This window comes from Meriones unguiculatus, chromosome 14, assembly GCF_030254825.1.
Source record: "Meriones unguiculatus strain TT.TT164.6M chromosome 14, Bangor_MerUng_6.1, whole genome shotgun sequence".
NCBI lineage: Eukaryota > Metazoa > Chordata > Mammalia > Rodentia > Muridae > Meriones > Meriones unguiculatus.
Genome location: NC_083361.1, coordinates 28,910,531 through 28,924,260, shown reverse-complemented (window position 1 = coordinate 28,924,260; position 13,730 = coordinate 28,910,531). Strand labels below are relative to the sequence as shown.

The window sequence follows — 13,730 nt, the reverse complement described above, 5'->3', positions numbered from 1 at the left end:
TTCTCAGCCTCCTTATAAATGTAATCAACACTGGATAGAAAGACCAAGTCTATGTGACCTCTATCCTTCAGTGGCCCCACAGAGGTGTGAAAAACCACTAGTAGGGGCCAGCAGGGGGACATAGCTGGCAGCCTTTCACATGAGCACACTCGCACCTGGATGTGCGCCTGCCCAGGATGGCTGCAGGGCTCCGTCTAATGAGTCCATGCTGAGCATCACCCAGCTGGTCACTGAGCATCACTGTCTCCTCTGACACTGAAACTAGACATCATTTCTTCTGGACCCAAACATGGAAGGGATGTTCTCCTTCACCCTTTGGACTTGCATGGAGGGAAAGGGCCTGAGTCCAACTAAGCTCAGCCCTAAGCAGCAATGCTTGCTACCCAAGCACATCCTCATATTGAGGCAGCCCTTACCCACAGAAGTCAGCGAAGCAGTGGAGACTTTCAGGGGTCGGTGAGAAAGCCTCCGGTGGGGGCTGGGAGCTCTGAAAGACAGAACAAGGTCTGTTATGAAATCTTCTCAGAGGTGGACAAATGAGATGCTTTACAGCCTCTCGGTGTCACCTATGGGCACGCGCAGGGGTCCTCCAGCTGTCACCTTGGGAGAATGTTAGATGGATGAATTTCCAGGCTGTACCCCAGTCTCCCACATCAAAGCCCCCGGGAGCACCCTTGATTCAGCAAGCCTCTGTGCCACTCTGTTGCTCACTCAGACTCTCCAAGCCCACTCTCAGGGGATGAGAAGCCTTACTGCAGCATTTCCCCCGTAGGAGGACCCAGACTTTATGCTAGAGCTATTGTGTGGGAACCTTATAAAACCTACATGAGGCTCGCAAGAGACGTGGATAATTTATTTTTGAGAGAAAAGACAAAAGCACAGTTTCACTGCCCTGCAAATTATAAAGCTCTTTTTAAAGATTCATTTTTTTACTTATGTATGTATGTGCCTATGTGTAAGTATGTGCATGTGTGTGCAGATGCATGTGGAGGCCACAGGCATCAGATTCCTAGAACTGGAGTTGCAGGTGGCTGTGAGCTACCTGATTTGCATAGTGAGAATCAAACTCAAGTCCTGTGCAAGAACTGTGTGCTCGTGACTGCTGAGCCAACTCTCCAGCCCATGAAGCTGTCTTCACAATTTTACTTGGCTTTCTACAGCCCCTCCCACATTGACTATACACATATATTCATTTCCTCTGTCCTTCACGGCATCCACCTGCTCTTGTGCCTCTACCCTTAGTTAACGGGTGAAGAAGCCTTTGGCATGCATACTTTCTCTGTTTTATAAGAATTGCCCGATTACGTGTGGCGCTGCCTGTCAAACTCAGGCAAGCACCTGTCCCCAGCCTTAAAAATCATCTTTAAATTTTATTAGAAGTGATACCCAGACAGCATTATTCCAGCCAGATCAATGCAGGGACCCATGGTAAGGGAAACAGAAGCAGTGATATCCCTGTGGTGGAGACTGAGTATCTCTCCCGAAGAGTTATCTCCCATGAAGGACCGACTTTGACAAAGGCACATTCTGTAGTCACAGACCCACACCTTCCAGGCTTTTATGGGAATACCTGGGCTGATATTATGGGGATTTTCCCTGCTGTGCTGTCTTGTGCTTTTCTTAAAATCTAGCAGCCTGTACAGGGCCAAATCCAAGAGTGAGAACAGTATTTTGGGAAAGAAGATAATTAGGGAAAAATATCCTAGGTTCTCTTTACCATTTTGAAAAACTACTCAATAATAATATTTTTTTTTTATTTTTTGAGATAAGGGCACTTGTAGCCCAGGCTGGATTTGAACTCTTCACATAGGCAAGGGTGACCTTGCACCTCTGATCCCCCTGCTTCGGCCTGAGAGCTGGGGCTATAGGTGTGCTCCACCCAGCATATGTGACACTGGAAATCAAACCCAAGGCCTCAGACTACCTAGGCAAGAAGACCTCTGTCAGCTGAGCTATAGTTCCACCCTCTTTGGTAGTATCTTCATCGATAAAGTGATTCAAAGAGGAAGAAGGAAGAAAGCATTTCTAGAAACAAAGCTATCCAGTCCCTACAAAGCATTGCTCATCAGCCTGGGCTGCGTACCTGTCGACGAAGTTTTTGTCAGTTTCTCCTTCAGGTGAGCTGGCATCCCCCGTCAGGATGATTGTGGGAGGGCTGTGGAATGGTCCTGCAGAGGGAGAGTCCTGGTGGTTTAGAGCAAAACACAGACGGCATTAGGTCTGGGCTTGGTGGACACGCAGGGCCTGGGACTGCAGCATTCCCCACAGCATGACTCCCAAGGCTGTCGCCACCAGTCACCAACTCTGCCTGCTGACTTGTCTGTTTCAGCTTCATTAAGATATAATTGGGAATTAGAAATAGCTTATATTCCAGGTGTGATTTTTTTATGTGGGTGTACATTGTTATGTGGCTACAGATGAGCTAATGAACATATTGACTGTCTCAGTTCTTTCTCTCTCCCTCCCTTCCTTCTCCATCCCTGTCTCCCTTTTCTTTCCTTTCTCTCTCTCCCTGTCATGTGGGGGGCGGGGGGTGCTGCCATGTGGGTGCTGGGAATCAAATCCAATGCCCCTCTGTTCCTGCTTTTCTTGAAACTGAGTAACAAGCAATCTCAGGTCCATATTTCTGCATTGGAACAGTGGTCCAAAACTTCTATGATCTGTTTCCACCATTCAGGCCTATGGACCCAAACACTTCTCTGACGGCCTCTCTGGTGGCTCAGCCTGGCCTGCCTTTCTGAAGCACAGGATGTTTAGGTTTGGAATTTCCCTGATTCTCATGTTCTTGTTCACAGGTGACTCTTGCCACAAGCAGGCCAAGCAGCACTCCTACAATGTGCACAAGCTTTTGTCTCAAATGAGGATCTGAGCTCTGGAAATTAGCCTTTTGTGTCTGCCTTACTTAGAGCCCTTCTATAAGAATCCTCTGGTGAACAAAACAACATATGTTGGCTAAAATTTCATTTTCTACCCATGCATCACATGTTTTCCTTCTGTCATTCCCACAGGGGAGCTTTCACAAATCCGAAGCATTCAATAGTGCTGAAAAAAAAGAGATTGTATCTTGACTCATTGATACTCTGACCACTTTCCAAAGCAACGAGAAATAATCAACAAGAAAACATCAGATAGAGAAAACTGAGAGCATAAAAATGCAGAGCAATTTGGTGGATATAAATTCCTGTAAGAGGTAAAAATAAGCGCTTCCTCCTTCTAGTGGCCTACAGTTGGCACTAAGGTAAATTGTTTGTCCTGGTGTCCTGTGGAACTGTGGTTCCTCTAGACCAGGCTCTGGGAAGTACAGGCTTAAGGGGCTGTTCCAAAAGCTGCATTCTAAAGTTTCATCTCTTCCAGGATATAAAGAGAGAATGAATCTTGGGGCTTGGCAGAGGCAAAACACCCATAGGCGTTAAATTAAACTCAAGAGACAGAAAGAGAAATGACTTAACTTCTGTCCTCACTTTTCCTCCCTCTTTTCTGTCCTTTATGTTCCTCACATCACACACTCCCAACACCCACTTGTTCACCCTTCCTGCCCAAATCCTCTTTGGTCATCTCTTTATCTCTTCATCACTCTCCATTTAGCCATTCATCCATATACCCATTCGTGCATGAGAGTATTCATCTCTTTCTGCCTCCCTATCCAGCAAGTAATCCATCCACCAGTCTCTGTCCCAGTCTATCTGTCCATTCATCTATTTTTCTATTTCCCCTACTCACCTATACATCTATCATCTATGTATACATTCTTCTCTTCACCTCGTTCTCCTATCTCCATCCACTAGCCCATACACCCCTCCCCAGGCTATCACCAGTGTAGGTGTTTACTTCTCTCTCCTCCATCCATCCATTACCCACAGCCCCCCAGCTTCACTTACACATAACCTGTAGGCTGTCTTAAGGCATGTTTTTATGTCTGACTCACACCAGTTTACAAACAAGGGTTGTGGGGAAAAGGCCTTTTCTGAGAAGAGGGGGCTGCTAGTCCGGGAGTGCAAGCTTCTCTTTGTGTCCGTGAAGTCTGTGAACACCTACACACCCCTACCCACTACTCTATCTGTTTATCCAGCAAACATTTCTGGAATGCCTACTGTGAGGCTATGCCTTGGCTGGGGAGACAAAGATGAGGTAGGCAGGCCTGAGATGCTTTCTGCTAGCAGATGGATTATAAGCGAAGAGGTGAAAGACCCATTCCCTACAATCGGTAATGACCCAAGCTGCCGCCTGAGGTCAGTGGACTTTTGAGGCACTGGAGGGAGCTGCTTTCTGGCAGGTGTTTTCTTTCCATTCTGGCCCCAAAGGCAGTGTGCTTGCACATGCAAATAAAGCCTTAAAAGATGAAACAAATCTATATAGAAATAGAATTTCCAAATAAAACACAAGAGTCTCAGTTATATTTGAATTTCAAATGAATAGCAGACAGATTTTGGGATATGTGTCCCGATGTTGCAAGTACTTAACTAATTTTATTCACCAAATCTCTTAGCCTCAGATGGAAAAGCCGTGGAACCGGCCCTGGCACATTTTACCTTCACAGCTGAGTTTATCACTTTGGAGTTTGATTTCTAGGAAACTGATGTTCTTGGTATTGAGTCTGGCTGACAGTTTAGAGCTAAATTAGGTGTTAATGAATTGAAGGGCATCAGATTGGCCCTCTGATAACAGAGCCAGATAGCACACCACACCACCACCATCCAAGACAGTTGGCCACACAAGCCCTGTCAGTCACCTTCACTGGCTTCACTCCCTTCTCACCAACTTCTTCTCAAACAATAGATTCCCCCTGTGGGTCACAGACATAGTGGAAAAGGCCAGTTCCTCAGACCTCATGAACCTTGGGATTGTTCCACTAATTCTGCAAGATACCCATCAACACCCTTCGGGTAACAAATCCCACTCCCTTCCTATAACCATGAAAGGAAAACAAAAAGATGGAAAACCAGTCTGTGAGGGTGCAATTAGCCACTGGAAATTTTCCTTTGCCCCAGGGCTACCCCAGACACAGGCAGCACGCTTCCCGCTGTGCCATCCTGCTCCTCCGTGTGCCACTTGTCTTTGCTGACACCTCCTTGTTTCTGGTATCCTTCAGACAATCTTCTCTTAGCCCTCCATGCTGCACACATCCTCATCTTCCTTCAAGAAGCCCTGGATCCAGATGAGACAGAATACACAGCAGAAGGGAAGCAGGCCAGTCTGCCACTGCTTTAGGGTTATTATCCCTCTTCCTTGTCTGTGGGCCCAACCTCCCCAGGGGTCCATCTCTCTTCTCCGGGGGTCAGCCAAGCTCTGTGGGGCTGTGCCATCTCCAGCAAGCTCACTCCAATCATAAGCAGCAGATCACATTTCATTTCCCTCTAATAAATCTTATAGAAACATTTAAATGTTTATTTCGCTCATAAATTCCCAAGAGTGTATGATAGTTTCCTATGCTCCTGAGCACAGGGATAAATATAGACCAATGTCCTAAATGGGAATATGAGCCTCAAATCCTCAATATCACATGACTAGGTCTGGGCTGGGACGTTTTAGGAACAGCTCCAGGTCTAGCCCAGGCAACTATGGCTACCACTATGGTTGCAGTAGTGGCCTTGGGTGACAGTGGGACAAGGACCCTGCTGGATCATTGTAAGCAGGAGAGAAGCTAGATGGACCTACAATGAAATCTCAGCTGGATGACCTCCAGGAAGACATTGCATTTCTCTCATCTTCATGTTTATAAACATCAAAGGAGCTAATACCCCCCTAAACTGCTTTAAAAATAAACACTAATAAAGCAATATGAATGATGACAGGGGAGGGGTTGAGAAGTGGGTACACATTGTTTGACCAAATCTGTAGTCGATCTATTACAGCCTGGAAGGCAGGAAAGGACTCCCTAGGGAGGGCAGTTTGTGCTCTTAAGACAAAATAAAAAGATTCTCAGGGGACTTGCAAGAAAATGATGATTCCAGTGTCAAGTCATAAGGCCATGGGAGAGAGGGAAAGAGCTACTGTGGGGTATGTGTTTTCTCTGTGTAAAGCAGGAGGAACATTCTTTGCCCCACAATCCTGAAGGCTTGCTGCCTAGTGTACACTCCCATGTGCCCAGGTCACACTCTGGCTCTGTCAGTTTCTGTCCGCGTCCACTCAGTTCTCAGAAGTTAGTAATCCGTAGTCATTAGATTTTCCTGCTATCTTTAGCCTTGATCTTACTTTCAGGCCAACACATTTCAGAAGTGTGGAGAGGTATACAACGGATGTTGTGCTTTGTAAAATGTCACTCAGACAGACAAACGGACAAGCAGATAGACAGCCTTTTATCCACCATCACCTTCTGTCCTCCCTTCCCAATGCTATTCCTTCTTTCATATCTTCCTCCCCTCAATATAACCACCCAATTACCCAATCTGTCACATGATCATCCATCCATCATTTACCCATCCACCCATCCATCCACTCATCCACCCATCCATCCATCCATCTACCCACTATACTCCCGTCCATACAGCCAACCACCCACCACCCATCCATCCACACATCCACCCATGCATCCCTCCATCCAGTCATCCAGCCAGAATAACCTCCTTTCCTTCCTTCTTTCCTTCCTTCCTTCCTTCCTTCCTTCCTTCCTTCCTTCCTTCTTTCCTTCCTTCCTTTTTCTTCCTTCCAACATTCTTTTTTCTAAGTTCCTGTGGTACTCTAGGTCTATGCTAAGGATAGAGATACATGTGCAAAAGATGTGACCCCTAGCCCCAGGTTGTTCACACACAGTTTAACAGGGGAGAGAAAGAAACAGTACAAGCCACTCTATTGCTCACAATGGGAACCAAGAATGAACCACCATGATATGCATTCTGTAATCGCCATTTCTGAAATGCGTTCTACTTTGACTTAAGCACTCCTACAGCTTGTGTCATAGCTCTGTGCTGACAGTCCTCTTGACTCTTCCTTCCCAAGCCTCCTCTCTACCTAACCAAGAAGAATCGTCAGTACCCACTCCCCACATTTGAGGCCACTGGTGCTCAGTACTGGCAAGAGGGGGCAAAGAAGACAGGATCATATAGGCAAGGAATCTTCAGTTTGAAGCCACACGTAATTGTGGCATGACTATGTGACCTTTTACAAATACACATCATCTTAGATCCAGCATCTTCACCTATAATAAGGTAGAGATGATACTATCTAATGTGGATCAATGAATAGAAGGTACCCAACAATTGTTACCATTATCTCCTACGCTAGATCCTTACTGATAATGCCTTAATGATAACTTCTGGGAAGATAATTCATTTTAGATCATCTTAAAAGGATGTAAGTGGATGCTACTGTTCAAATATGAAATGTCCCCCACAGGCACATAAGTTGAATTCTAGGTCCCCAGTGGGTGATGCTGTGTTGGTGGGTGCTGCAAACTTTTGGGGGGGAATGGAGCCTAACTGGAGGAAGTTAGGTTAGCTCACCAGTGTCCTAAAGAAGATACCTGTCCCTACCCTTTTCCTGTCAAGTTTCACGTTTCCTATTCATCATGAGGTGAATGGCCTTGCTCCACCACATGCTCCCTGCTCTGATGCTCTGCCTCACTGTGACCCCAGTAATGACAGGGACAAGGGGTCACAGACTGAAACCTCTAGAACCATGAGATGAAGATGAGTGATTCTTAAATTCGTCCCTGGTGTTTCAATCACAGCTATGGAAGACCAGTTACAGCAGTGAAGAAACACTCTCAAGAAAGATGAAGCCAAAGTCCCAGAAGGAGGGCATGGAGTGCTTCGTTCTGGTTTGGGAGGTGAGCGTATACCAGACTCACCTGGGTGTCCACAGCTATAAACTACCAATGCCTTTCTGTTGACATTGTGAAGCTACCTTGCATACAACATTGTTGGCTTGGAGAAAGATGGGATGAAAGTTCACACTGAGTGACTACGGAAGGACATCCTTGCTCTAGGGGGTCCTTACAAAGTTACAAGGATTATATATGCAGCACCAGTTTTGTGTCCATGTCATTCTGATAGAGGATTGGTTGTTTAGATCCTGGAATAGTCAGTGTTAGTGGTCAACTTGACAGAGTGAGAATCATTTGGAATCACCAGGTACTCTGCCATGCTGCTTACACTGCATGTCTGAGACCCGAAGCATTGTCTGCCCCTTATAGAATGTTCTGGCTGCTTAGGGAGCGTTACTTTGTCATCTCATTGTCCAAGAGGGCGGACCAGTGTGATGGGCAATGAGCCCCAACTGCCTGAGGGTAAGGACAGGATGGGTCTTGCCTACACTGACACCAACAGAGGGAGAGAATGCCTGATGGTGCTGTGGTGGCACTTACTAGAGATCTCCAACTCTGACCCCTAGAAGAAGAGCCTGGTGGCTTTAAGACCAGAGGTTTCCTGGTCTCCACGAGGGACTACTTCCTTAGAGCCTTCACCAGTTACACTTGTCACTGTTGTAGCTTAAGGAAGGAAGGGTTGACGATTCATGACCTGAGGGTGCAGTCCATAGTGGCAGAGGTGAGATGGCACGGTGGCAGGATTAGGAGGGGGCTGGCCCTATTACATATATAGCAGGAAGCAAAGAGAATTGGACACTGTTGCTCGCTTCTCCTTCTCCTTCTGTTCATTCTGGGAGCCCAGCCCATGGGATGGTGCCACCTTCCTTCAAAGTGGATCTTCCCTCATCAGTTAAACTTTCTCTCTGGAAACACTCTCACAGACATACCCAGAACTGCGTTTCCAAGGGGGCTCTGAGTCTCCACAAGTTGATGGTTAAAGCTGACCATGGAAGGGCCACGTAGAGGGCTGCATCTCCAGAGCCCATCTCGACCTCATCGCAATTATTTAAAAACTGGGGACAGGAAAGGGAGGCAATGCTGCTACATAGCGGAGCACCACAGTGGCCTCCAGCCACAAGGGCTCTGTGTGACTGGACAGCATAGCTGCTCTGGGAGAACTGGAGGGCCTCCGAGCTGTGGCCAAAGCTACATTTAGTTTGGCAGAGTGTGGTTTTGGAGGCTGGAGAGCCACGTTGTGCTATTTTATCATCTTGCTGAAAGAAAATGAAGTCAGCAAATATCTTGGAAGGGTTTGTAACCTGGGCTTGTGCTCCTGTGGAAACAGTTTATAGGGGGGTTTGATAAGACCCTCTGCCATAAGCTGTAGTGCACTAAAAGTTAAATTTGTTACATTGGATGCAAGGCATAACGTAATTAACCCAGAATGTCCAGGAAACCCTCTCCCTGCCATCGAACTCATATAGTGTCAGATGGTGCTATTCAAGATACCTGGGGGATAAAAGACACCAACCATCTTACCCAGTAATGAATACTGCTACAATACTGACCTTCCTGGAAAAAAATATGCCCACTGACGGAATACTGGTATGATGGCTATGAGGACAACCAATCACTTTCTGATTGAATCTAGACCCTGTCCTCCAGGAAGGATTTTATGCCTGGTGCTATAAACTTGATCAAAAGCCCATGACTTAGGGAGATCATAGACCCTGGGGTAGAACCTGCTATTGTGCTAAATGGTCATACTGTCTAACTGCCTTCTAAATATGTATGTTTATGCCCATAGATTTGTGCTACTCTCAACTTTGCAGAGAAGCTTCCTTGTGCATTTGGTGGTATTTAATGCAGAGACTCAAAACTGGTCAAAGTGCAGAGTATAAGTAGCTGTGAGTACTCAGCTATAGATGGGTAACCTTATCAACTTTCCACCATCTAAGGCTCAGGGAACATCTCAGAAGAGGAGGAAAAAAAAAAGTAAGAATCAGTGGCAGGGAAGGAGAGCTCTAAAGTGCTAACTTCTAGACATGACATGGCTGTTGCATACACCAGCTCACAGTAAGTGTGCTTACCTGCACAAAACGTTCATAAGATCAAGCCAGGCAAAATTCCAATACAGCAAGAGAGGAACTCCTTCCTCCAGCTCCACCCTTAGCAGAGGAACTATTAGCAGTGATGGCACTGAAGAGGAAGAGTCATTCTCCATCTGGAGAAAGCTGTTGGTAGGTCAGCCATGCCTCTTTGTGCATATTGCAATGAGCAGTACTAGGTGAACTTGGGAGTTATTGATAAAAACAAAGGACAGGAAATTGGGACAAAGCTAAGTGGGCACAATGGAGACCTGAAGGAAGTAGTGGTGGATGGATAGGATCAAAATACATTGTATGAATGTATGAAGTTTTCCAAAGAATGATTTTTTTAATCTAAAGCAAAATATATTAATATACTTGAATAGTCACTGGTGCCTGGTTGGCTATTATTATCAAGTGGTGTTGTGTGCAGGGAGATAGAAGACAGAGGTGGAGTGGGGGATGCCTGAGCTGACAATAGGGAGCTGTCCACGATCTACAACAACCTGTTCCTAAAGGCTTCTAGAAACCCCCAAAGGAAAGGATAAACTTGGAGAAGTGGAACCCAGGCTTTTACTGACATGAGGCCCTACACCTCAAGTGTGCTGGGCACCTCTGAGGACGCATGCTGTCCCAATGAGTCAGCTTCCTGAGTGGCTTCCGGTCACAGCTCGGGAAATCACTGGGGACTTGATCTCATTGCATATAGAGTCTACGGCTGCATAGTTAAAAAGGACAGGATAGCATGCCTTTCTCCAAGCCTTCTGCTCTAGGCCCCTGCCAACTTCCTTTAGTAATGGACCAATCTTGGAGGTGTAAGATTAAAAAAAAAAAAAAAGCATTTTCCTCCTTCAGCTACTGTGGGTCATGGCGTTTATCCCAGCCACAGAAAGCAAACTGAGACCTGATGTCCAGCTGACAGCCTGTCATTTTGGGGTCCCTAAAGGTCCTAGGCATGTGTCCCAACAGCCTCAACTCAGTCAGAGCCCCTTGAATATAAACTCTGTGTCCTTCCCTGTAGCGGGGGCCCCAGAGAATGCATGCTGCTGAGAACACACTGCAGAGTCACTGCCGGGAGCCTTTGCTTCACTGTAGTGATTGATTACGGCTCCCAACTAGCAGCTGCAGCAAGGGGATCACGCTAGCTCTCCAACTGCAGGCCTCTTGTGAGGACTCAGCTAGCACTCGGGCTAGTGGTGGGAAATGGAGGGCTGGGACCAGAGTGTTAAAATTAGGGCTGGACCCCAGGGAGCTGTAAACTTGGAAGGATGCTCTGTTCCTTGCCTGCTTTGCAGAGTGGGAATTCACACAGAACAGGGACTTCCGGCCGAACCCTGGCCAGCCTCGCTTTCCTGCCTGCCTGGCTTCTGGGCTCGCAGGGAGTCAGGCTTCTGCCCCTGGGGGCTCCAGCTAGCTTGGGAGATCTGAACCTCCCCTGTGGCTGTGCTGCCTCAGGAGCCCAGTGAGGGCAGAAGCCTTTATGAACCATGCCTGCTCAGCTCCTGGAGAACTCAGAGAGGCCCAGAGCCTGTTAGTAAGACCATGAAGGAAAAGAATGAAAATTTCATGTGGACCTTGAACCTCTGTTTAAGGGTCTAACTGCCTCAGGGCTGAGCTGACCAGGCAGAACAGAAGTGGCAATAGCTAAACTTGTTCAAAGTAACATTGGCTTCCAGGTCTCTGGATGAGGATGCAGAGGAGCTGGGCTTCAAAGCCAATGTGGTCTGACCTCAGAGGTCATAGTCTTCAACCTGTTCTGTCTTCTCTGAGAGACCTGGACCTCGGGATCCCAGCTGGCTTGAGTCCCTCAAGCATCCTCCCCCAGGTTCCCACACTGCCTCAGCCACTGAAACTTGCAAACATATCCATGATAGCCTCTGATTCCTATAAGCCCAGAGACAGAATCACAACACTTGAAAAGCCTTCAGAGACTTTCAGAACCCACCTCACCATTCTGTAAATATTGGTTCTGGCTCCAGGTCACAGGCAGCCATACCTTGTGGGGACCTGGCATTCGGGGCTCGTACTGGCCACTCAAGGATCTTACCCTTGACTCTACAGCCGGCTCATGGATTCCTCCCCATGCTGTATCACTAACAAGCTTCACCCATACCCCGGCCCTCATGCAGCTGTAACTACAAGCAGCAGACAGCCACAGGGGTTAGAAGGCAGTGGCTTGATACGGTTTGAAAGCACTTATAAAACACAATATTTACTTTTAAGTGTGTGTGTTTGCTTGTGTGTGTGTGTGTGTGTGTGTGTGTGTGTGTGTGTGTGTGTGGAGGCCAGAAGGGGTGTCAGACCTACTGTAGCAGGAGTTGCAGGCAGTCGTGGGTGGATAACGCTGGGAACTGAACTCAGGCTCTCATAGGAGCAGCGCCCTCTCTTACACGCTGAGAGCTACAGATGCGGGAAGAATGGGACTCTGTCTGTACAAGGCGTTAAGCTGCATCTTTGCTGGTCTTTTATTGTGCTTGCTTTAGGCGTGCTTTTGTTCGCAGGAGGCATGGAGGTCCTCGTGCTCACAGACCAGTGCTAGGGGAGCCTGGAATGTTAAACACCAAGGTTGTTCCTTCAAAGGAAGGGATTCATAACCTGCTATCCAAACACAAGGCTGGGAGCAGATGCCATTAATAGCCTGGTGACCTTTGTGCTGTATGTGTGGCCAAGACCACACTGGACCTTCCCTAGCCCCTTATCATACACTCGTTTTCCTCAATCTATAAAACCCATCTTTATGGATGGTGTCACATGGACTTTACAAAGAGTTTTGATGTAGCCGCATCCTATCTTTACTTAGCTTCATTTGTGCTTTATTATACACACGAGATTGACATAATTATTACCAGGAAAGTTTCCACCAAATTGTTCTGTGCTTAAATATGCCTAAAATTAACTACTCAGAGTCAGACTCCCAAAGCTTAAACCAACATGGCTACTTAGTCATGTTCAACGGAACGACCTTCTTGTCCACAGATTGTTATTCTGCTCACGGAGGTATTCACAAAAACCCACATTTAGTCTTGGGTTAACTGGGGAGGTTGCCCAAGATTTGGGATCCAGGTTTTGCCTCAGAGTTCAATGTGTTACCATTGTTAGTGAAGTGGAGGGGTAAGAGATGACCATTTTGAGGGGAGTACAGGAGTGACAGGGTTGAAGTGAGCCATCAGGGAATTTGGGAGCAGCCACACTACAGTCTACTCACCATTGTTTGCCTTCTGTTGTCACTCCCTTTCTTACTATGTCTTTTTTATTATTACTATAATGATGATGATGATTTATACTTTATTCACTTTGTATCCTGATGTAGCCCTCTCCCTCATCTCCTCCCGATCCCACCCTCTTTCCCTTTTCCTCTTTGTCCCCCATTTCTTGGTCCACTGATAGGGGAAGTTCTCTTCCCCTACTATCTGATCCTAGCCTATTGGATCTCATCAGGACCTTGCCTGGATCCTCTTCCTCTGTGTCCTAGTAAGGCCACCCTGCCTTTTCATTCCCCCAGTCCACAGACCTCAGCGCCTTGAGGGCTGATGGTGAGCAGCACCCACATGGCTCCAGATGGACCGGGATGGTTGTAGAGCATTCCCTGAACCCTGAGCTATGATCTGCAGACAGAGAGATGGGAGTTTCAGACCCTCAAGGAAAAGGCATTCCCCCACCCCTAAGCTGCCAAGTTCACATCTCAAACTTATGAACTTGAGATACAAAGATTCAAGGAACTATTCATTTCTAAATATTTTCTGCCTTAATTCCCACAGTTATAATATGTAAGAAAACAAATGTCATCACAACATGGAAATATTCGTTAAGAATCTGCCCATCTGGAAAAATGATGCTCCCTCACAAAGTCACAAGCCTGTTTCATCTGGCTCTGGTCAGTGTGGGACCGTGGTCAGATA

At 46.8% G+C, this 13,730-nt stretch overlaps 1 protein-coding gene across 3 annotated transcripts in view; it reads right to left on the bottom strand.

Moving 5' to 3' along the window:
• Positions 1-13,730, bottom strand: part of Irag1 (inositol 1,4,5-triphosphate receptor associated 1) — a 105,309-nt gene that overhangs the window by 55,581 nt on the left and 35,998 nt on the right. For all 3 annotated transcript variants that reach the window (XM_060367030.1, XM_060367031.1, XM_021627718.2), the window contains 2 exons: positions 2,084-2,184; positions 417-487 (listed from right to left, as the gene is read on the bottom strand). In XM_060367030.1, coding sequence (XP_060223013.1) covers positions 417-487; positions 2,084-2,184 — 172 coding nt within the window. The remainder of the gene's footprint in view (positions 1-416; positions 488-2,083; positions 2,185-13,730) is intronic.